General features: G+C 36.3%; 1 protein-coding gene across 1 annotated transcript in view; it reads right to left on the minus strand.

Moving 5' to 3' along the window:
- Positions 1 to 1725: 1725 nt before the first annotated feature.
- Positions 1726 to 25120, minus strand: part of TMCO3 (transmembrane and coiled-coil domains 3) — a 31161-nt gene continuing 7766 nt past the window's right edge. The window contains exons 3-12 of the mRNA XM_009326270.1: positions 23692 to 23883; positions 22695 to 22823; positions 20715 to 20807; positions 19370 to 19556; positions 18292 to 18409; positions 17526 to 17721; positions 11072 to 11222; positions 4465 to 4544; positions 3806 to 3955; positions 1726 to 2155 (exon numbers count right to left, since the gene is read on the minus strand). Of these exons, the coding sequence (XP_009324545.1) occupies positions 2042 to 2155; positions 3806 to 3955; positions 4465 to 4544; positions 11072 to 11222; positions 17526 to 17721; positions 18292 to 18409; positions 19370 to 19556; positions 20715 to 20807; positions 22695 to 22823; positions 23692 to 23883 (1410 nt within the window). The 3' untranslated portion in view covers positions 1726 to 2041. The remainder of the gene's footprint in view (positions 2156 to 3805; positions 3956 to 4464; positions 4545 to 11071; positions 11223 to 17525; positions 17722 to 18291; positions 18410 to 19369; positions 19557 to 20714; positions 20808 to 22694; positions 22824 to 23691; positions 23884 to 25120) is intronic.

Genomic DNA, 25120 nt, shown 5'->3' on the forward strand with positions numbered 1-25120 from the left:
AACATAGGTGGTAAACTACATGTGAAATAAGCATCTTTCAAAACCAAAATGAGGCATTCAGGAGAGAAGCTTGTGTTTCAAGCAGAAACCATGAGCTAGGTCAGTGGATAGAGTAAGATTTCTCTCCCTAGTACAGTTAAGAAACAAATTATTTTAGTGAGGCACCTGAAAAAGAGTAAAAGGTCTGAGTGAGTGGATTGTTAAATGGTACCGTAAAACTTTTGAATTACTTCTGTATTTTGAATACAAAAATCTTGAAATACACCAACAAATCAGTTTCAAGTTTCTTTTCTGTTACAGATTCATTTTATAAAAAGAATAATTTATAGGGCAGCTTTTTCCTCTGCATTTGTCACTGTTCCTCGGTAACTTTTGAAACCATTCAAGGAGAGGTGGAATTGCCATACATTCCTGCAACCTTTATGAAGCATTAGCGCCTGGAGAGAAAGCCCCGAATCCAGTGAGCAAGAACTCAAATATGATGAACCCTACCCTGTCCTAACACTATGTACCCAGCCAGACTAGTCCAAGCTGCATTTTGACAAGCCCAGCAGATGTCAGAGAAAACACAGGAGGAAACTGAGGCTACTATGGTGGAGGTAAGAGGTATAAAGCACACCAATCTATCCAAAGCTTTGTTTTGCTACTTGGGAGGACAGCTTTCATTTTAATTGGCAATTTAAACCTATGTAACGTATTTTTCTAACCGTTTTGTGGCTGCCAAAGTTATTTCAGATGACAGTATGATACTGACCTAAAGTGTTAACATAGCTTTAATAGTATTGTTTTGAGCAGATGAACCTCAAGATGATTTTTAAAGTGTTTGTCAGAGTAGACTACAGTCTGTGAGTAAGCTTTCTCTATGACACTTCAAGAATGGGCTTTTACAAGGCTTATCCCGCTACATATAATGTTTTAAAGAACAAGACATTTAAGATCACATTCAAAACACTGTTTTTTAAAATATCATGATATTTTAAAGAGACTAACAATTTATTCAATGCAAATGCAACATATAAAGTCGTGCAGTTCCAAATACACATCCAGTCTGCCATTTCTAGTTTTGTGCAAATTAATTTACTTGAAATAATTTCAAATCTAGCATAGTGTCAAATAACATCCAACCTCCAAAGTTACAGAACTGATATTCTTCACATGTGCTTGAAATTAGAACTCCCAGTTTTACTAAATCTATTTTTGATTTAAAACAAAGAAAAAAAAAAGGTAAACAATTACTGTAACAGCAGTTAGCAACAAGAATGGGTGACAACTGTCAGTCTTCAGGTATAACTTGTTATGCCCTTTCTTACAGTCAACTTCTAGTCAAATATGTAAATAAATACAAGAACTAACACAAGTAAAAGTTACCACTATAAGAAAATACATTATATGCTGCAATTTGGAATAAAATACCATACAATATTGGCTGCATCATTTGGAATATGTATTTGACTGCTTAAAACAGTTTGATGCTAAACAGTTAAACCTTTTCTTTGTGTAGAGGACTACACTTTTACTCACCGTTAGAAATGTGTTTTGTGATTAATTCTACACTAGCATATTAAACTCCTAAATGTGAAAATGACTCAAGTCATTTAGTGAAAGAAGATACCATAGGCACCATAATATATTTTTTTCTTTTTAAACAAAATCTGGTGATGAACCAGCAGTAACAAAATAGGATGAAAATTAAAAGGCACATTCAGGCAAAAAGATAATCAACAGAGTTTGCATGATTCTGTATTTAAAAAAAAATAATTTATGCTCTGAATAATTGATTGGATCAGGAACAAATATTCTGACAGATTCTAATCTGTCAGAGAGAAAGTAAACTTTGTAAAAGGTGTGCAATTCTAACTATGGAATTATTTTTTAATGTTGAATTTTGTTTTGTTTTAAGGTCAGTATAAGGCTTATAACGAAGTGCACGTTAAGAGGACTGGCTACTCAAAACCTCTTGTTTTCTCAGTGCATAGAAATACAATGAGCAATGAAGATATTCCTTGCAAGAAGATGTATCTTGTATATGTGCAAATCTTAATCAAGTACTTGAGCGTCTTTCAGGTCTTGGAACGCATTTCATAATCGCAGCTCTCCACAGGGCAGGGGCAAGTAAAAGGCTTAGAGTAGTCACACTCAGAATAAGAAGATAGACCTGAAAATTGAAAAAAAAAAAAAGCCATTACTTCTCTTAGTTACATGGCAAACTAAGATGTGACTAGAAGTTTGAGGAATCAGACTCTTCTGAACAGTATTTTCAGGAGACTTCACCTGTCTTCCTAACCAACTATGCATATTCCTACAAAAGCAACCAAGTACACGCTCAAATCATCTAATTATCCGTTTACCTGGTTTGAAGATACAGTTACAAAAACAACATTATGAGCTTATAGAAAAACAATTATTTACACATATAGTTAAGAGGTCAATTTTGAAAGCTCAATGTTTGCTAAAAGGTCAAAGGCAAAATACCATTTTATTTAAAAAAAAAAACAACAAAAACCAACAAACAAACCAAAACAACAACACACCTCCCCAAACCATTCTGCTTTAATGATGTAACAGCAAAGTTCACTACTATTTTATACACTAAAAAAAAAAAGCAAACAAAAATCCCTTTAAGTCATACTGCACATCTTCTGGAAAAAGATCTTAACTACATGGTCTGAACGAGTCTTATAAAACAACAGCAGGAAGTAGTTTTGAGGTCTCAAACAGAAGAATGACTTTTGGAAATTTCAGAGCTATATAACCCTACACAGTAGATAGTCACATGAGAGCTGCCACAGAAAAAAATGAAAGCCTGAAGGCCTCCAGGCGCAGTGGGTGGGCCCCTAAACTGGTTCTGTGATCGCGTATGGGTATCTTGAAACTCTGTACAAACATACAATATTTATAACTCCTAATTATATGCAGGAGTGAACATGAAAATGAATCACCTCTACCTATACAAGTGAACAGCATTGTGTAAGTTTTTAACACGTGCTTTATTTGGAATTGGTTCCAGCATTATACAGCCCACTTGCTCACACAATGAAAAGCTCGGAGCACCAGCTGAGCATTTCTGTGAGCAGAGATACAGAGCAGAAAGCAGCTAGCACTAGAAAGTGAGGTCAGTTGTTGTATCTCTATAGCCATGATTTACTTAATTTCACAAAGCAGACTTCATCTTGAAAAAAATAACGTTCTCACAGCTTCAATATAAAACTAAGTTTAAGGTTTCTTTCCTAGGAGATTTTTTTCATGACTACTGAAAAAGCTGGTTGTTTCTTCCGCAGAGGATTTTAAATGAACAAGCTTTGCAGGTAAAGATTACAAGTCTGTTTGCTTGTTTAAATTTTAAGGCAATTTCCACTTCACCATATCTGCTCTCTAGTTCATATTTACTGATATTTCCTTATTCAAATCCTATACGCTCAGTTACCTCTTTCTATAGCCATATCAAGATTTTAAAAGCAAAGGCTTCTCAGTCTTAGTGACTTGGGTGCTACGTACAACTCACTGCTCAGTTAATAAAGAAGTTGTAAGTGAGAGCAGTTAAGGTAAAGCATTTATAACTAAGCTGTTTAAAAGTAAAACCTGCCATTTAAAATATTAAAGTACAATATGAAACAATTAAAAAACGGACCTAAGAACCCTGTCAGGGACATACATGTCTCCATTTGCATGGGTCGGTTCTCCTTGTTAACAGTTGAGAGATGCCACAAAATTGGAGTGCACTGGTATCTCAAATACACTGTAATACAAAGTCCCAGTAAGTTATTCAGGTGCAAAAACTGAAGTTAATAACTATAGAACAGCTTACCTCCCGAGATATGATCCCTGCTCTGCGTGCTCTACTTCCCAGAACAAAAGAGAATTCACTGACTTGTGCCAGTCCTGCTGAGACAATCCACTTGATATACTGGCTGGTCTTTGGAAGAATCAGAGAAAGGACGAGCACTGCCAAGACAAACTTTAAAGACGGGTTTTTCGGTTGTTGTGTGTGTGTGTTGTTTGTGTTTGGGGTTTTTTTTAATAAAAGAAGTGCAATAAATTATCTTCATAAGATACATAGCATCAAATACAATAATTCTGGACATAAAATAAACTAGTGGACTTCTAAATGTGTCTTCTGTATTAATGTCAAAAGAGACATACATTGCACAGTAAAAAGTAGTATCTTGTTTACTATAATAAAAACACTTGATAACTTTGTCACAAGTCCCAAGCTAGATAAATACGTTTCTCCATGTGTAACTTACTTTTAATATTAAACACAATCTTTTGTTTTTTTAGTATCCTAAGAATGTTGTATCAAACTGTATTCTGATCAGTAAGATTCCTCCAAATACAGATTTACAGTAAAGATGTAATATTCTCTGTTATATCAGATGTTCAGTTCTTGCACAGAATTTTTGTTAGGGCGTGCATCACCGAGATTATTTAGACTATTAAAAGATAAAAAAGATAAAAAGAAAATACCTTCATTATGACCACAGACAATGTAAGGAATAGTAAGACCGTGAGTTCATATATTACAAATGTGGGGAAAACATGAAGTCCTAGGAGGAAAGAAAACAATATTTCAAAGTTTAAGGACAATATCTTACTATGATAATTTTCTGAGTTAATAATAGATTTAATTGCAAAACTGTCTTCTCAAAACCAACCAAACAAAAAGCCCGAACATACCTACCACCACTACCTACTTCATCACTAAAGCACTTCCTGCATTATCCAACCATTTTTCCTTTGGAGGGGTTTAGTACAAACAATATTCCCAATTGAGTTAAATTGTACATGATCAATGCATGAGCACTTTCATTTATAAAGTTTTCTCTCTTCCACACCAGTCAACAATCTAGACTCTGAACTGAAACACACCTCTAATGAAAGCTATAAAAATACTGCAGGGAAAACAATTCCATTGTTCTGCACAGTGATTGTAACATACACTTTGCTAGCCTTTTAGCATTTTTGTATAACATGGTAATGGACTACCACTGCAGGAAGAACATGATATTCAGTATTTGCATAGACTATAGCTACAACAGAAAATATAACTGTTTTGATCCTGTGACCTTCACTTACAAACACTGAAAGTCACCTGAACTGGAAAAGTCACTTAGACTGCAATCAGGTAAAGTCATAAACCCCTGAGCATGGTCTAACAATTAAGGAATTATATAAAACCCCATTGCTATGAAGTTGGGGTTTTTTGGGGGGGGAGGTGGGGTACGTCCGTCTTTTTTTTTTTTTCTCTTTTTTGCATTTCTTTGTCATTTTAATTCAGTAATGATATGAAGCAAGATACAAGAACTACAAAGAGCACTGAAATTTAAAACTAAATCCTGCTAATATTAAACATAAGAAAAAAGTATTTGTTGGAGAAGTCCTGGAGTTACTTAGGAAGAATCTTACTCACAGCTGACTAAGTCCATTTTTTCCTCTTAGGGTATGAGGAACTTGTGCAGGCAAACATAACTGTATCTTTGGAAGCTCATTCCTTTTTCATAAAAGCTCTTAAAAAGAGGAACCAAAAATAGTGGTGGTGTTCCTGATAAATCCATAACAGTTGGCAGTTCTCCAACCCAATTATTTCTGGTGATGGACAAGAATTTAGCTTTCTAAAGCAGGAGGCATGTAAAACAACGCTGTAGCTTCTTATTTTAACGCCAGACAAGTTTTCACTAATTTTCCCTGCCCCATAGCGCTGCAGAGCCGGAAGAACTGTCGAGAACTAAGAGTCGTCATCTCTTCCTGAGTGCGCAAGAGAAGTTACTTGCAGTAACTTCACAGTGTTTTGTCCATACACACATTCCATTGTGGATGGAAATGTACTTCAAGTACATCAGAGATATTTTTTTATACAAGTACTACCCAGTCAGCATGTACACACCCTGTTTTATTTCTTAATTTCCTTCCAACTACTGAAGCGCAAATACAAAAGACTATCAAAATAAGGGGAGAGAAGGCAGAATAAGAGAGACGAACACCACACCAAAAAAAGAAATCTAAATGTGTGCACACATGCACGTGGAAGGGCAAGTAGCTTCTCATTTTTTACAGCGTATCATGTGCACATTGCTCATTCACCTTTAGGCCGGTCTCAGAAACATACATGAAAAGCAACTAGAGAAATACAGCCTGTAACAATGTCATGTTTGATAAGAGGGCCAACTTTGCCACATCTGGAATTGAATATTTCAGAGGGAGGCTATAGATATAGCCTAGCGCTTTCATCACTACTGGTGGAGCTACCTTTTCAGTTCTGGAGTAGACGGGCAGTCTGAAGTCCATTTGAACTGGTGCCCAATGTGGAGATTACCACCATATTCCAAAGAGCTGAGGCACAAACTATACCAGTCCCATAGAGGTAAGCATCTGCAAGGAGAAGCAAGCCTAAACCTGTTACATACACTGTTCTGAACAAACAAATAAACATCCCAGCACACAGACATGTTTTGGGGGAAATAAATCCCACCATAGTGGATTTCATGGTCATTACAGACCTTTGCCCCAGCCCTTGATGAAAACTTAGGATAAGGCCAGAAGTCGTATCAGACTGCTATACAAGCACACGAAGCCTTCCTGACAACACGAACGTCATCAGAAAGATTAACTTCATAGACAGAAGGTGCATGAATACGGGCATTTATTTCAATGGTTTTAATCAGACTTTGTGACTAAGCTCAAGAGTCACTATGGACTTGTTCTCTAAAATGGAAGAAACGCTTCAATCAAATAATTCAAGAACTTCAGCACAGTCATCAGGTAGCATGTGGCATGTTGGCCTACCACCAATAGCTAGGATATCACTTAGGTATATTTTCACAGAGCTGAGCATAAGCCACCAGACTTCAATTCTAAGCAGTGCTCTGGAATAGCTGGAATGGAGGCCTTGGGGTGAAGGTGACCTTGCATCAAAGTCAAGCCAAAAAGCACAGTTCACTCATATAAGTTGGTATGCATTCTTCTGTGGACGATTACAAGCAAGATTTTGCAAATTCTTTTTATAAGAACTTTTTTTCTTAACAAGTAAACTCCCTCTCCCCCCCGATTAGACAGATTCCACCGATCTGCTGGATGGCCGCTAAGCAGCACATGAAGATCCAAATGTCGTGACCACATCCTGGAAGATCCAGCGTCAAGAAAAGGAATCTTGGAGATCCTTGGCGGCAAACAAGATTACAGAAACCAGAACTCTGTTGGTCAAATTGGAGCCAGTGGAATTACTTCTGACACATCCTCAAGAGAGGACACCACTCAGAAAAATCATGTTAGCAATGCATTGGGATGCTGTATCTACTAAGAGTCTTAATGAACCTAAGATCATAGCTAGCAAATGCAATAAATGCTAGATCATTAAGTAGCAGAAGGGAAAACCAACATTCATCTCCATCTTTCTGCAAAGGGGAAAGTCCTCTTGATTCCAATGTCAGTTCCGAGAGCTTGAAACCTCCAAGTTTCATTGTGTTCCATGCAGGACAACAAAGCAGTAGAGAATCATAGAATCATAGAATCATTAAGGTTGGAAGAGACCTCCAAGATCATCGAGTCCAACCGTCAACCCAACCCACCAATGCCCACTAAACCATGTCCCTAAGCGCCTCATCTACCCGTCTTTTAAATACCTCCAGGGATGGGGACTCAACCACTTCCCTGGGCAGCCTGTTCCAATGTTTAACCACTAAAGAGCTGGATGGATAAGGAGAAGGCAATGTATGTCACTTAATGAACTCCAGTTGGCATCTTCCTTGTGATTTCTCTCAAATTCAGCAGAAACGTTAAGAGGCTCGTCAGAGAAACACTGCATGCATGTTTGTTCTGGACAGTGGTAGTGCTGACAGTGTCAGCATCACCCATCTTCTGAAGAAACAGACCACATTGTTAAAGGGTTTTCAGCATCTTGCATTCAAGGTCCAATGCTGACCACAAGATTTACCCAGAAGGGAAACATGGAGCCTGGCAAGTGAGTACATCTGTACAGCACATTGAGGAGACAACTTACTTAGTGCAAGTAATCTGCCTCCTGCAGATAGGGTCCTGATGCGCAATTTCAAACTCTATATGCCTTGTAGACTGACAAAAAATGGGATATTGGAGCCCTTAAAAAAAAAAAAGGTCAAACAGTCTATGCGAAGATACCTTCCATCTTTCTAAAAAGAAATCAAAACAAAATCAAATGATGCAGAGGTAGAAATGGAAGGATCTGAGTACTACGTACCAAAACAGAAATGAGAAAGTAAGTTCTCAAAATGTGGCCCTAAGGGATTAGTCCAGGTGTTCTCTCAAAAATATTAGTGAGGACAGAGACTAACAGGTACTCTCTAACCTCAGCAGATAGCATAAAAAGAGCCAGAAACCTTGAAGAACACACACGGGCCTAAATGAATGTACAGATGGAGAGTAACTCAAAGTGCAGCTGTTCACACCTAACTGCAAAGGTGTATTATTCCCACAAATGCACCCATGCGCGAATTTGAAAGCAGTAGCATTACACAGGTGAAGCTAAGGGCAGGACCACTGCTATAGATATTACACGAACAAGTACTATTCAGCTCAGCTTTTAGGCACCAGAAGGATTTCTGTAGTGAGAACAGAAAAGCAGGCATTTAAGACAGGCAAAATAGGAACTAACTTTTCCAAATGACGTGTTTACAGTCACTTGTCAATTAAGTCAAATTTTTCTATTTATTCCTTTGTTCTAAAAGGAACAGAAATTTCATTACTACAGTGGTGTACCATCCCACCTCAGGATCCCAAGTGTTTCTGCTCTCTATAATAGGGTGCTTGCTGTGTACAGCCACAAGCCTTCTCTTTAGGCAGGGAGGAAGAATCTCTCCCTGTGGCCTTCACATAATTTCACATAGTAAATCTCTGTATATTTATAGATACATATAATTTGCATGTGTACATATGTAAGTAGAGACCAAGCAAGAAGTCTTTTCTTACTAGATTTCGTTTTAAAAAGTTTAAGGAATACTTTTTATCCTATTCAGGTTTTCTTTGCAACATCACATCACTCCTTTTTAAAACCTACCTCCTTGCCACCCCACAGAACTTCCTGTTAACCACAAAATTTGAAAGTAATTAAAAGTAAAGGGGGAAGGGTAGAATAATGTTTATTTGGGGAGGGGGAGGGTTTTTTGGTTTGTTTTTTGTAGGGTTTTGGTTGTAAAAACAAACAAAAACCCCAAAACCAACAAACAAACATTGTCCCATTTTGTCAGAGGCCTATAACATAGCTCATTTTTCTGAGTTTTAGCTAACTTTCTTCTGAGGCAGGAATAACACCTATTTTCTGTAAAACCATACAAACTTGTTAGGCAGTTTTCTTTCCATTCTTGCGATTATAATGGTAACAACAATTAAAAAGATTTTTTTTTTTTAAATTCTGTAACAGAACTACTAAAATAATTTCCTTACAGCATAACATAGGCTATATGGAGTGCTGCCAGCATGCCAACTGAGGTCTCGCTATTTTCTTGTACTCTACCAAAGTCTTATCTCTAGTCTTAATTTATGCAGTTACAAGAGCGTAGGCCAGTATTTTTGTTCAGTCCCTTGTAAAATTAACTTTGGGCTTATAATTACTTGTCATACTTTGTATCCCTGATAACACTATCTGCTCCATCACCATCTTCACTGAAACACACAAACAACTTACCTGTGAGCATTTAGCAATTACTCATCCAACCTTGTCAGTTATATAGGCCCAAGAGTTTTACCCATAGCTCACCACTTTCCTCCCTTTATTAAAAAATCAGTTATTCAAATAAACATATCTATTACTAAGCTGATCAGCACAAGTTGTTATCACGGGCTGGGTAAAACAAAAATCAAGATTGGCAAGCATAACTATTTCCTTTTTATTTTGGCAACCACCAGAAACAGCTTTAGTTTCTGTTATGAAACAATGGGTATCAAACAGGTATATGAGTAAAGCCATTAAAATTATGCTGATGAGACTTCACTGTTATCTGAATAAATATATGGAGATAAAAAGAACAATAGAAAACTTAAAATAAAACCAGAAGAAAAACCAAGGGTGGTCTTCGGAAAAAAAAAACCCAAACCCCAAGAATTTCTGAGTAAGCATGGGTTGAAGGAGGTTGGATTTGTGCAAAAGGCCACATTCAAACCCTCTATTTTAGACCTTGCAGTGCCCCCAAAATAGGACACGCATCTCCTATACAATCCACGGTGAGAGGCAAGTGCTTTCACAGGCCCTCTCTCCTGATTCACTGTACCTAAGCACTTCGGTAACATGTTTCCGTTTCCTTTAGAGAAAGCATATTGGGGCACGCATGGACAGCTAGAGAATGTAGCAGTTCAAAATGAAGCTACCAATTGACTGTAAATATTCTCAGAGTTAACTTGTCCAGGATAACAAGCATGATGCGTTACTCCACTGGTCTTAGGCATCAATGCTGCATTTCAGTTGGAATTCAGGTAGTCTCTGAGATACATCTTGTTCAGTTATTTTTTCCCTGCGTTGAGAACACACAGATCACATTTTCCTAACTAAAGAAACAACATGCTATAAAAAAAGATCCGTTTCCATTATCATATTCTGCTTCTAGAGAAAACCAAGCCATAAGGACCTTAAATCTACTCTACCAACTGACTCAAAATAATAATACAATTTTAGTATAAAGTACAAATATATCCACAGTGAAGACAGAACAACATTAAAAAAAAAGGGGGGGGGGACGGGGGGGGACTCAACCCAAAAGCATCTTTCTACCTTAAAATTTTTAGTTACATGTCTTAAATAGCCCAGACAAATTCAGAATTGAAAATGAAAAACTGACATTAAAATAAAAATTGAGAGTACAACATGAAAATTGCGTATGAAAATTAATGTTACGTTTAAAAATATTAGCAAAGTCAAACCAATATTGTGGTCATTTAACATTTGAGTATCTTAAGAAAATAATTAAAAAATAAATAAATTAAAGAAAAACCCCAACAAAATCTATCTCCTCCCCCAAATTCCCCCCCCAATTTGTAGACACCTTTTTTTTATCCTCCCCCACATTTGTAGGTTAACACTATTTTGTAAGTAAGTTTTCTTAGAAGTTACCTATGGATGCAAAGAAAATGATGGCAAGAAAGTCACGTATTGGTTCAATACAGGACATAATCTCCTCAGTAACCATGTGACCCTGAGAAGAGATCAGAGCTCCGGCTAAGAAGCATCCCAGCTCCATTGAAACATCCAACAGCTCTGTGATCTGTCAAGGAATAACAGAAAATATATTGCTGTTTCCTTTAGCCCTGGGTGACTTATATACCATTTCACAGTGAAATTATAAAACTGTACATTATACTGAATGTAGGAAATTACTGTGTCTTTATGCAAGTTCAACAACAAATAGAATTCAGCGTATTTCAGCGTTCTGCAGTATTGTATTTATACAAAAGACTCACAAAACCAGTTTCCCCTCCATGTTATCTCCTTCCCCACAAGAACAAAAATAAATTTCTTAATCTACACTGTAATGCTTTATGTCACTCTTAAGGATAGCATCTGATTTCACAAAAACGAGAAAGACCATAACAGCTTTGGAGTCAGGATTGCATAATACATTGAGGCTGTGAAATAAAGCAGTAAGAATAGCATATTTTCCAGCTGTCAGACAAGGGGGGGTGGATAAAAAAATCAAAGCTTATAATTTGGGAGAATAGTCTCAATTTAGCAGGAGAATAGTCTCAATTTAGCAGGAGTCCCAGGTATAAATTATGTTTTATTATTGTAAATTGGACTTAAATGTGCCTGTGAATAGGCACATAGAATCCCTGTACTGAACAGGGATGCATTTAAGTATGTGAAGTAAACTGCTGAAATGAAGCATGGTATCTGTTTGAAAGAATTCAGACTGCTCTTCATCCTTTTTTATTATTTGAATACGGTACTAGAAAGAAGAGATGAAACACATGTAAAGAGACTGAACTAAAACCAAAAACTGCTTAGGCAAGTTTTTGCTCAGAACATTAAAAAAAAGCAAGCAGCACTTTTAGTCGGTATAAAGTATGTTTTAAAATAATTACTTTACAACTATGCTGCTGCAGACGGTCATCTTACTGAGAAAGGGCAATGCTATTAATATTAATAGAACATTTAAAACTGAAGACTTATTTCCATACTAATTTAGATTAAGCAACAATACACCATAGTGCATTTATGGACAACATTCATCATATCTTGAACAGTGTTATACTGTAAGGTATGAAGCTAAAACTCAAGTGACTTGAAATTAATGGAGGAGAGCAAAAGACACAATAAGGAAGTCTCCAAGCTATGCATAAAATGCCTAAAAATAAACCCCAGACTTTTGTGTATTGAAATATTAATATCTGAATGCTCATCACATAACTCCATTTGTGCTAACAGTCTGTAATTTATTGCAAGACATTTAAGAAAACGAATTGGTTCTGTCAACTAATACAAATAGTTGCTGATCAGGCAAAACCAACAAAATAACATTATAACATTACTCTCATTTTAAAACAAAAGGAATTTCAGTGCTTTTCACTACAATTTGAAATCTTAAGAAGGAAATATATAAAAAAGGCTTTAAAATCACCAAAAGATGAATAAGATAAAGGAAACAGTTATGAATAGGAAACATTTAAGTTCTTCTCAGTCCTACACTAGTTGTTTTAAAAGTCACAACCTCTTGAGTGTGATTGAGATTCAATATAGCCTCTTCAAATAAAGTTGGAATTATTTTTACTATTCAGCTATAATCCCCCTGCACGTAAGTGTCATCAGCTATAACAGAGCTCCAGATCAAAACTTTTATAGCTAATATTTTAAGTATTCACTTGTACATGGTTAGGTTACCATGTAGGAAAGGATTTACCATCTCTTGTATCAGAATTGCATGATACTGTGCTGTTATGAGAATCACTATTCAAGCAAGGAGCAATTTAAGTGTGAAAGAAACATGCTTGTTCAGAAAGACATAACTGGAGCAAACTGTACGTCCGTCTGGGTTTGCTCCCACCACATAAAACCTGAATTCCATTCCTTTACTCTATGGCAAGCTAAGTATGAGATCAAGGGTCTGGTAAATAAAAAGGCAAGTTTTGCTATTTCTTGTCTACTCTCTAGGTACTACACAACTTCAGGCCTACAAAATTTATAGGTCACTACACACAGAAAAGTGTGAAGTGGATGAGAGGGCAAGAAAAGAACCAAAAATTACATTCTTTTCTTAACCCTATCCCCCCATCTCCAGTCTGTTCTTCAAATTTATATCTAGATTTATACAGACTATTCCCATCCGGGTCTCTGGTTGTCCAATAATATTACCAATAAGTGGATACATTTCCTCAACTAAATCTGTAGCATCAAGGTTTATTATATATAACGTGTGTGGGCACGCGCACACACACACTCACTGGATGGGGTTTGTTTTACTGGCAGGAAGGCATTCTCAGCAAAATCTCTTATATAAGCAGAACTTGGAAAGTATTTGCATTTTGTATTCCCTTCTCTGCTTGCATCATTTTTAACGTTTTTCCCTTTACCAAACAGGGCTCTAACAATTACTAATCCCTTGGCTCTGGACTGTCCTTTTCTCAACTCCTACATTACAGAAAGCTTTTTCAGTCAAAATTAAGTGAAAAGTTTTGTCAACTTACGTGTTTTTCCCAGTAAAATTTATTTTCAGTTATTTTCAAAGGTCCCATTTTACTCTTAATTCAGAAAGGATTGCTTTGCTTTCACTAGAATATTGGATTTTTATGTTCAAATGTTCTACCATAGTAATAAAGAAATAAACATTACTGCTATAACATGTTCCAGTTGAATTTCAACAATTTGTTCAGCAGTTGTTTTGCCTATATTCTCTAATAATGTGTATCTCATTGCTACTCCTTAATCATCATAGAAGCTTAATGAGTATGGTAAGCCAGTAAAATTAAAGAAATCCCTGATGGAAATAAATGTATTAGAATTTCAGGCTTTAATAACTTAAATCTGCCCAAGACTAAAGAGGTGAATTCTAAGCTTGCATTTTAAGGAAGTAAAGCCTTAATGGAAGTGGAAACAATTTTTAGTGAGCCTTGTAAAAACTCCATCTCAACTGTATTTTATTACATAATTAACTAGAATATTTGAGATTAGAGTTTTTCCTTAATCTTCTCCTTTTATTTGATAGAAAAAGGAGTTCATAAGGAGGTTATGAGCCATTGAGAAGTACTCCAGGCAAACAAGGAATGACATTCCTAATACACGGCAAGTATGTACATTTTCATATATAAAGTACTGCAATAACATCGCTATATTTTCTTTTCATCTTTTTGGTATATAAAAGCAAGCTGGCAATTTCCCTCCATCTACTGCCATCATCCCAGGTCAACCATAACGCAGTCAAACTGGAAGCCACTTCCCCCCTCTCCATGTGTATGCACAGTCCTATAAACGTGTAAATGTAACTGCTGTCCTTCCTGTCAGGTCAGGTTTTATTTTTTTCCAATTCCTTAATAACATTCAGCAACTTAGTTTTAAAACATAACAAAACTGACCACTGTTGTCCTGCAGATATCTAATACAGCAATTCATTATCAGGATAGCGTTTAAAACAATTTTCCTTGTAATGTTTCTGTACATACTGAACATGAAAAAGCAACACTACACCAGTGAACACTGGCTGACTTATAACATGTTCTTCAGCTCATTGTGGTATATATCTCAACCTAAATGTACCAGTTTGGCCATCCATCCTAAATGGTCATATTTAAAACCGTAAGCTAGATTTGCTCTCTACGTTACAATGCAGAACAGTTTCCCAACTAAAAAAAAAAAAAGCAGTATCTGCGTAACTCAAAGCTTGAAAAGGCATTGCTGAAAGTGTAATAACGATCTACTGAATCTCTGTTACTGATGACAGGGTACATGATTGAAACATGCACAACTGTGTCTCCAAGTCAGCTAGACTTTTATAGGACTGGCACTTGACACAATCCCCCCTGCCCCGCTCCCGATCTGCCTAATTAGTTGAGGGGAAAAAGGCAGGGGGAATTTCAGTTACTTCTGAGAATATCTGGGAAGAGAAAGAGGTATCTTAAGCTCCAAATCTTGGTAAAATATCTCATATTCAAGATTTATTGCATCTCTTTTACTCTAAGTTAGTTTATCAAGAAGAGATGTATTTAAGATCCTGTTTCAGATTTAATGAGTTGCAACGTTATCCAAGTGAGCCAAGCAGTTCAGAGATGCTCGGAAGTCACTTCCATACAGAAGGTTCCTCAACAGACAGGATAATCCCTTACATCAAAATTGCTTACTCACTTCTGTCCTATCTTCCCTCTTGTTTTCCCATGTAGAATTTGCCCTTACTGGTAGAGAAGTGGCAATTCTTGTTTAATTAGTCATCTGAGATTTTCAAACACAGGAAACAAGTAAAATAAATTTATGTTTCTATATAACGTGCATTACATGTGCTAGTGTTACAGATGAACCCCAATACAAGATAAACTTAGGGGGACCCCAGAAATCCAGTCAACACTGAAGCATGTAACAAGTAACTGTATGCATGTAACTGTATGCACAAAGCAGGAATAGAGTTATCATTCCTACCCCCTTTGTCATGTATTGGAAAGGATGTGGCCTGCAGAATAACTCACATGCTAGACAGAGTTAAAATATTTTGTTTAAAAAGGTCTCTCAAGTTTTCTAAATGGAGCTGCAGAGTCATCTTTGGTTAAGGCCACTAAAATATGCACTCTCTTATTCCTCCCTCTACAAATTCAAAAGCTTTTTTAGAATTACACTAGTATGGAAAATTCTGTTTGCAGAGAATTATACAAACTCCATCAATATTTAGGCTTGGTTTTCAAAGGAGAAAGATCTTTGCAGGAACCATGACAGTTTAATTGTTTTCCTACCTGGCACCCAAAAACCCTTAATTAATCCTTTCCAAACACATGCAACTTTTTTTCAAATTAGATCGCCATCCCCCATCCTATGTTTTTATTCCTGACATAGTAGGGCATCTATACCAATTAAGATTTGTCTTCCAGAAGATTTGTTTGTTGAACTGTTCAACTGGACAACCACATACTTTTTTGTTTGGTTTTTTTTGTTTGTTTTGTTTGGGTTTTTTTAAAGTCTTTGTGCTCAAACCACAACTTGTAGTATTACCATAATGAATGTATCAGTGTCTGTGAATATCAAGCATCTCAACTGGTTTACCGAGGTTACATGCAGTATCCTTTCTACTGTTCCCTTTGATACATTATTTATCAACTTTAAAAGGAAAATTGCTTTCACTTAAAGTACACAAAATATTTGCTCCTTCACAAATGCTTCCCATGCTGAAGAAGCATTCTGTTTTGCAGTATGAATCCAACACACTCAAACATATTCTCCCTCAGGTTTGTATACACACATATGTTATGCAAAGTCATGTAGACAAACTCCTTGTACATTAGATATGTGATTTGGGCACAGTACACCAAATTCAGTCAGATCAGTCTATGTAGACCATATTTTTAATGCAAGTAAGACTGCTTCTAGATACCATAATATTTTATGCAACTTTTGTGGTTTGGTCACTGTTGGTTTTCATTGAAGTTGTTCTACAAATGTTACATCTGCTTGTTAGAAAGTAAAAAGGAGAAACTAGTTTTGTTCCTTCTCTTATTAGATGGCACTCCTGTTTGGAATATGAATAGCTGTTTAGAGGGGTGGCATTTTTAACCTATACAAGAGAAATGAACAAATTGTAAAGCTATGCTCTCACTAACTTCTTTCTGGACCTTCTTCCTGAAGGAGGTCAGCCTTCTCTGTTGGACCTGTAATAATTAAGCAAATACTACAAAAGAAGGCCCATGCACAGGAACTTTTTGGGATAACTTTTCTCAGAAATTCTCAGAGGACATAACAAACTGCACATTCAGGATAATGGAGTTTCAAACCCACAACATTATCAGCGACTGTCACATTCTGTTCTCCAGCAGAACAGTTTTTCAGAGGGCTGAAACGTACGATAGAAACAAATAGGAGGAAGATTCAGAGGAAAATGAACCAAACGCAAAAGGGATATCAAAACCTATGAACCTTAAGGCATTTCTCTGCTTTCTCAACTTCATCCCAAACTGTTTAGCTCCCACAGAAAAGTATTTTATACTAAAAACCATGTTAAGAATTTGCTATTGAAAAGAAACTTGCGAGCAAATGTCACAGTCAGCCATTATCAGTATCTCAAAACCCATCCTAAATTATTTTCAAATGCATGAAGTAGCCCAAAATTAAAATTGGAATCACGATTCTTTAACTGGCTGTATTAAAAGTTACCAGCAGAAGTTCAGCTGATTGACATTCAAATTTTACGTCTTCTTACTCAGCTATGCTGTAATGCATGAATCATCTGTGCATTTGGGGTTTGTTTTAAAACATAGTAAACCCAAATGATTAACTACAGAGGTACATGGATATGCAATAACAGTAAGTGTGATGGCTTTTGTGATACTGATGCAGTGAACTACCACATGTATCAAAATGTTTTATTAATTTAAAAGATTACCGTTAACATAAGGAAGATGAATGCAGTTATTCCTAGAATGAGGATTTCTTTAGTCCCTTTGCTTTCTGCATGCAACTTGCGATAATACGGTCCTATGAGATAAGTCTTTATAACAAGACATACAAGAAAAACAGCAGCCAGAGAAAAGAGAATTTGGCCAATCAGTATCAGTATTCTCAGTATTTCCTTGAAAATGCTGGAAGAGAAGAACAAACAAAACATTTCTTTCAAGTGCTCTCATGCCTCCCAACCAGTTCCCCTTAAGTGAAGGGATCTAATTCCACAGGTGTTTAAAACTGAGTGGCTACAGTTAGATATTTAGATACATTAGTAAACAAGATGAATACTAAACCCGCTGAGTGCCCAGCAATCTCTTTTACAGCCTAGAATTTACTTTCGTGTTTATTCAAAAAGATTTTTGTTGATTGATCTTCAAGGTAAGCCATCAGGCTCAATAATACTACCACATAGTCTTTGACAAAAATATGTCTTGAGGGAATAAAGTAACTGAAGAAATTAGCTTATTTTTTACAATAACAAATTTTTCACTACAGATTTTAAGTACTGAAGAGGACTAAGGCAGCTAGAGCAGAAAGAATATCCTCATACAACATGACAAGTACAAATAGTAAAGGGAACTTACAGAACAGAGTGCATATTTTTCACGGAACTGACATTAACGGTAGTGCTCTCATATTCATATTTGCAATCTACAGGCTAATTGGAAGGGGGTGGGGGGAAGATACATGCAATAATTTTTTTTTACCTGGAATATGTGCTCACTCCTGCTTGAATAAGTGTAGGCATGACAGCTATAAATAAACCAAGCTGCACATCCTGCATCACCAACATGCCAAGTAGTACGCTACTGTAGTCAATATCCCCTGTACACCAACAAAGCAGTCATGGAAACGTTCATCAGAATCTATGAATGCTTGCAGGGCTCAGAAGTCTAGAAATGTCTTAATCAAATGGAGGCTAAGTATAGTTCTCAATGGGGTGAGGTCATTCAAAGCATTCTGGGTTTTTTCCCCCACCAGTAAGTAAATGAAACTATATATAAATAAAGATGTATTAAAAATATAAATAAAATATTCATATGAAGCTTCTGTTACACAATAAAAATATAGACTTTGCTTAGCAATTAAGCACTCGTTATGCATGTACTGGAACTCCTTTACTGAAAACATACAGTCTTTAGAATAACAGACGCATGTAAGAGCCAGCATGTGTAAAATATGCACTTTGAATTTAGGCATTAGAATATGAATATTCTAGGGGGTGGGGAGAACTTTAATGCAGTATGTATGAGGGAGTTTTAAGTGGAAGAAAGCAGGATGGCAAAATTTTTGAAAGGAAACATTTAGAAGTCTTTTGAGAAGCTAGCAATATGGCACTTGAAGGTACTTATTTGAAGAGCTGTTTGCTATGAAAGACTACCTGAGCTGGTGTTAGTTTGCTGAAGAAGGGTGTGAATTATTTAAGTTAGCCTTTCTGCTACCAGATGACAGACTGGTAGTAACGGTCTAACCTGGTAACCTCTTAAAAAGCAGAAAGATTCCAGACCCTCAGTAAAGTCAATTCTTAACATGGAGAGTACTGATTGGACTTCGCTGTCTTTCTCTGAAGAGGACTGGCTATGTAAAAAGCAGGTACACCTCATAACAAGAATATACACAACACTGGCCAGTATGAAAGGAGGATGATTGCTTGTAAACCAGACTTAACAGTGGTTTTTGTTTTGTTTCGGTTTTTAAATAGTTTCTCTCATAATATTACAAAGTCAACTTCTTTCAAATTTTATTGCAGATACTACAGTAGTCCACATTTAAAATCATACTTACCTTCTTTATCTCCTCGAACACTACCTGCAAGAAATCTTGACACCAGTGGTGTGCTTGATAAAGATAAACAAGTGGAAATGAAGACACTTTGTGTTGGTCTAATTTGGAGCAAGTGTCCCCATAGTAAACCAAAGGCAATCATCAAAACTGTCATGTAGCAAGGTCCTTGCAAAGATATTTTCCATACCTTGGGAAGAAAACAAGTTCTTATGATAAAGTCTGATGACACTTTTCTCACTGATAAGTTATAATGATTTTCAGTGCAAATAAGCAGTTAAAGATGCATGATTTGGGGCTGCAGTGCTGAGCCACAGAAGTAACAGGCTGTCATCCTATACATCCTAAAACTCTGAAGTTATTATGCCTAGTAGATAACATTCTATGCCAGAAGGCTCATTACCAGAAATTAGGTAAATTTCCCAGAGTTCACAGACAAATTAAGGGCCGAAAGTCCAGTATGGGTTGAAATATATTAAAATCATCAAATGGAAGACCAGTTATTTGATGTGATTCCAGGGCGGGGAAAAAACGGGAGTGGCAAAGCCATCATCAATACCAGCAGCCCGCTCCACACTAGTGAGCGCACAATTCCGAAGTAACAATTTATATATTACAGTTTAGGAACCCTTGAATTACTGATTTTTATCTTTGACTTTAGATGGACTAGAAATAGCAGATTAAGCTGAATGCTCATAAATTTTAACACATTTCAATTAAATCTTTTGTAGTCTCACGAACTCACAACCATCAGTTTAGGAACAAATCACACAATGCAACTCTTTACATACATACAATCTTTACCTATCTTGCAGCAGTACTTTCCACTATTAAAATTCTAGCTGGTTTATGAGATAACCTGTACTTTTTTTGCTGAATCCTGATGGCCATATAATGTAATATTCCAGATTGTGCTAACATACTTGCAGAATGAGTTTATTAGCCAGTACAGCATGTATCACCAATTCAGTATGCAGTACTTAAACTGATTTTTTTTTTTTTTTTTTAAATAACAGGACTGGCAAACATCACTGAGCACTCCATAACAGCAACTGCATGTTACTGCTTGTTAAAATAAAGCAGAGATGGATTGCCATAAATTGCGTGAGATTTTTCTAGTAATCGAACTGTTTTACTAAAATGAAGAGGAATAGCAAAGGTTTTTTTTGAGACACTGAATAAATAATGCATTCTATTCTTTCCAAAGAGTTATGTCATATTTGTCTTTTGAAAAATGTACAAAATTACACCAGTATATTATAGGGAGAATGTAAAAATCTGAAATATAACTGATAACTTGAACATTAGCAATTAAATCCTGTAATGTAGAAGTATTATACAAAAATACCTTTCTTAATCTTTCAGGAGAAAATTCCAGACCAACTAGAAAGAGAGTGAAGAATACACCAAACTCTCCTAATGTCTCCACCTGTACAATAGACTTTAAAAAAAATAAAATAAAAATTAGTGCACAGCAATCTACTTGTAAGTCCTCTTACAAAACAAATTGTTTCTCATTATGTTTCCATAGGTAGTTCACTTGTTGGTCATATGACATCAGAAGTTCCCTCAGCATCTTTAGGGATCAAACATTTTTCCCATCACCTGGCTGCTACTAGATAATTTGGTTGGATAGTGCTGGTCACCCGAAACGCACATGTGCGTTGATCTAGGTAAGATTGCTTGCTTGCTTGTTGAAAATAAATAGGTTATGTTTTATGCATATGCTATTAAACCCCCAAGGCTTGCATTCCAGAAGTTACTTCTGGCTAGCTATTTTATTGGTCTATTGGTATAATCATTCTGCTAGACTGTAGTTGCTGTTCTGCTTTCCATCCTATAGACTCCATGCATCCATCTCTCAGACCAGTACAACTACCAGCCTTCCACTTCAGAGAGAAGGGTGCAACAGAAAGAATAGTGGTTGTCTTCCTTGTCACAACAGAAAAACCTAACATTTCTCTTCTATGTATTTACAGTCCAGAGCAGAAGAGGACAGGGTCTGTTATCAATCATAGAGAAGTGGAGATGGAAACTTATCTTCCCTGCAAGATCAGAATCTGTCTGTCTCCTCACTTCCTCCGACATTGAACTTTTTTATGAAATACGGAAGAGACAAAAGGAGAGAGTACACACAAGAGACCCAGTCAACATGAATGTTATCCAGATGAATAATGTTTAATCACAGCTCCACAAGAAACAGGCAGTTCCCTAAGAAACTGTCCTAGAGAAACCTCTCGTGTCTGTTCTGACCACATCATCTTCCTCAGTGTAAGTCTCTGAAAATTCGTTGTTGAATCTCTTTCTAATGCCAAGCTTACAAACTTGTTTCTCAGTCCAAGCGGTCAAGCTTTTCAGACCTTCTCAACCCAGAAGTTATGTACGACACAAAGGTTATTATTTAATCTCAGTTTTAGAATATGAAAATTTGAAAGCGTAGTATTTGTAGCCTTCTCTTCCAATAAGAGATTGACAAAATCCTACAATTCTGTTCATCCCTACTTACTTTTGAGCCCAAGAGTCATTTTAAACAAAAGTCCACATAAGAGCAGAGGTTGCAAAGACAGTAAGTTCCAAGCAGTTATGGGGATATCAATGTAAGAGACACGTGTAACTTAACAGGACATTACCATGCAACCTTAACGTGTTCTGTTTTGCCTGCTGGCTAAACAATCTGTTAATGCGCACCAGACCACTAATCAAAACATGTGCAATGTCTAGCCAACCACTGCCCACGGTTTCACATGAGCTAGTAATCAGGGTACACGTGATGGGGCTAAAAAGGTTCAAGAGACTTCAGGAATGCGGGCAGGGGACTGGAAAAGAACTAGGGCGACTAGGATGGATGAAAGAGCTACAGAGATGCAAAATAACTTTCTAGGAAGCCAAGCTACGCTACTCAGGGAACTACTTTTTTTAAACACTTCCTCCACTGCCAACACTGACTTTTTGCAAGTTTCTGAATATTTGATGTCATTTAAGTAATTTGGCTCTCAAATGTGTGAGATTGATGTGATGCTTCATGATTAAAGACAAAAAGAAAAGAAAAAAAAAAACACCCCAAAAAACCGCAACCTTCAGCTTTCACTTTCAACAATTGCTTATGTCATGATTATATAGGGGGGGGGGGGGGGGGGGACAAAAAAGAAAACAAAGTGATTCAAAGACATAAAATTTTAAGGCCTCATTTTGCAAAGGTCCAGGTTTGGGGTTTGTTTTGTTTTGTTTTTTTTAAATACATTTGAGGTTGGCAATACCAGATTCTTTTAAAATTACTTTTAAAGATTTCAACAAATGAGATCAGTCAAGAAGCAACTTGCACACTTACCTTGATACTATTTAGTCCTGATGGTCCTAAGAGTACTCCACAGATGATATACCCAAACATGGTTGGCAATCCTATTGTTGTGCACAGCCAGCCGCATGGCAAAGACAACATTCCTATTGTCACAATATCCTAAATATGTAAGATTTAGAAATGTGTTAATATAAAGGACACACAAATTTGTGATGAAATTAAAGACTATTATCTTTCAAAAGATAAATAGCATTGTAAAATTAAATGTAGAATACTGCCTGTGAAAAAAAAATACAACTTCAGTAAAGTAACCTGAACACTTTGTTGTAGGTGTAAGCACTGCAGTTTTGCAGATGAATCAGATGAGGCACTGACCTTAAGTAATTGGTAGCTTTGGGGACTTTTGATCAATTTATTAAATATTTTAAATACATTGTAGGAAGTAGACAGTTTCCTGGGGAATTGTGGGAGGAGTGACACTTTTAAAATAAAATGGTGAAACAGATCCATTTTGGTTTGGTTTTTAAAAAAAAAAAAAAAAACAACCAACAAAAAACCCCCAAAAAACCCAAAACCAAAAAAAATCCAGTTATTCTTCATGAAGCACAAATACAGTAAAAAACATGACTATGTATTTCCCAGCATCCCTTTTTTCATCACGAGACCTAAACAGATAAATTATCTCTAGTGACAACATGTAAGTGGCTTATCAGGCACAGCAGTAGCTTGCTTTAACACTGTGCAGTCTGAGAGAAGGAATGGTGTCCCAAAGGTGCAACAAGTTAAATCAAATAAAAACAGAGAGGATTCATGCGGCATCACAACCAGTCTTGTGAAGACTATACTAGGAGCAGAGAACACATTGGCCAGATCACCAGTAGACGGGGGAATAATCATGAATGCTAGGGTGACTTTAGAGGGACAAATGCTGAAACTATATTCAGTCCAACCAAGCAGTACTGGCATGCAAACTAGTGGGACTAAATCTTACCAAAACAAATGACAAGAATGTCTCTAAAATGATTACCTTTATGAAATGATGGTCAGCACGAGGAATGGTTGAATCTCTGGGCTTGGTAAGGATATACTGATTGTTCTGGGAATCAATAAGCATACTAAGACCTAAGTCATCCTCTACTTCTCTTTTTGAAGCATTTCTTTTGGAGTTGGCTTCATCTTCTTCCACCCTTAAAACCGCTTCAAAGTTTACACCTCTTACCTGTAAGAAGAAGAAAGCAAATAACAAAAGAAAAAAAAAAGGGGGGGGCAATGAAGCATACAGTAAAAAGGGAAAGACTATTAGCTGTGCTTGAAGTTGCTCCAGAATTTGTTGACACTGACTAAAAGTACTGCAGTTTCTTCTTAGAGAAGTCTTTCAGTCTCTTTATCAAAACTTGATGTCCATAACTGAAAAGGCTATAATTTGCTTTACATTTTAAAAACAAGGGGTTTTCAAGACCTCTTTAGCGAAGTTGTCCAACGAAAAAATATAGAGACAGGATTTCAAAGCTGTAAAATTCCAATTCAGTATTTTCAATTGCACCTAATCTGAAATATTTTTTAAAAGAAAGCTTCATCACATTTAGAACACAAAAGGTTGGATTGAAATGTAACATTTTATTCCCTTAAACAAAAACAATTAGAGATTACAAAGTGATATTCAGTTCACAAAAATCTGAAATAATGACTGCATTCCAAGTCAGGAAAAAGTCACTGTCCTGTAAATTTGAAGGAGAGGGGATAAGAACTGTTTCTACCTAGCTCTGTCTTCCGTGCCTGTAATTACAAAGTAGAAGACACTATGATGATTTCATTGTTCACTGTATTTTAAATAATGTGGATTTTACCAATATTCAGAAACAGTTAAGGTTGTTACTTCTTTTAGGCTCCAGTAAAGAGAGTAGGCTGTTGTCATTCCAATGACTGACTACAAAACATTCAACTTTTCTGGATTGCCATATTTTGCCCAAGCAACTCCCCAATTTAATGAAGAAATGCATTCACATAAGCCATCTATAAAACAGCCTCCTATTTTTCTTTGCTGATTCCTCAGCACATCTCCCCCCAACTGTTCAGCTAAATATTGCATTTTCAATATTTAACATTTAACCTGCAATTTTTATCCTTTTCTTCCACTCCTTCCATTTGTGTATGTGTATAATTAAATAAAAACTTTTGTCATGGGAACGACCTCTTCCCCTGTTTTTGTACATCATGCAATATGATGGGCCCTTAAAGAATTGGAAGTCACTAAGAATCCAACAGAGGGGAAAAAAAATGGAATTTGAAACAAATTTGAATTTTGCAGAATTATTCAGAAGCATAAAACAGCTGCTTCAACATCAGCATTTTTAGCTGTTGGAGTGAGAGGCTGATGACCATTTTCTTTTTACGCATTATGAAAGTTGTCTTTTTTGCCCAAAACCTGTCTTTTTATATATATATTTTGCCTTTAC

This window comes from Pygoscelis adeliae, unplaced genomic scaffold (genome assembly GCF_000699105.1).
Source record: "Pygoscelis adeliae isolate BGI_AS28 unplaced genomic scaffold, ASM69910v1 Scaffold156, whole genome shotgun sequence".
Lineage (NCBI taxonomy): Eukaryota > Metazoa > Chordata > Aves > Sphenisciformes > Spheniscidae > Pygoscelis > Pygoscelis adeliae.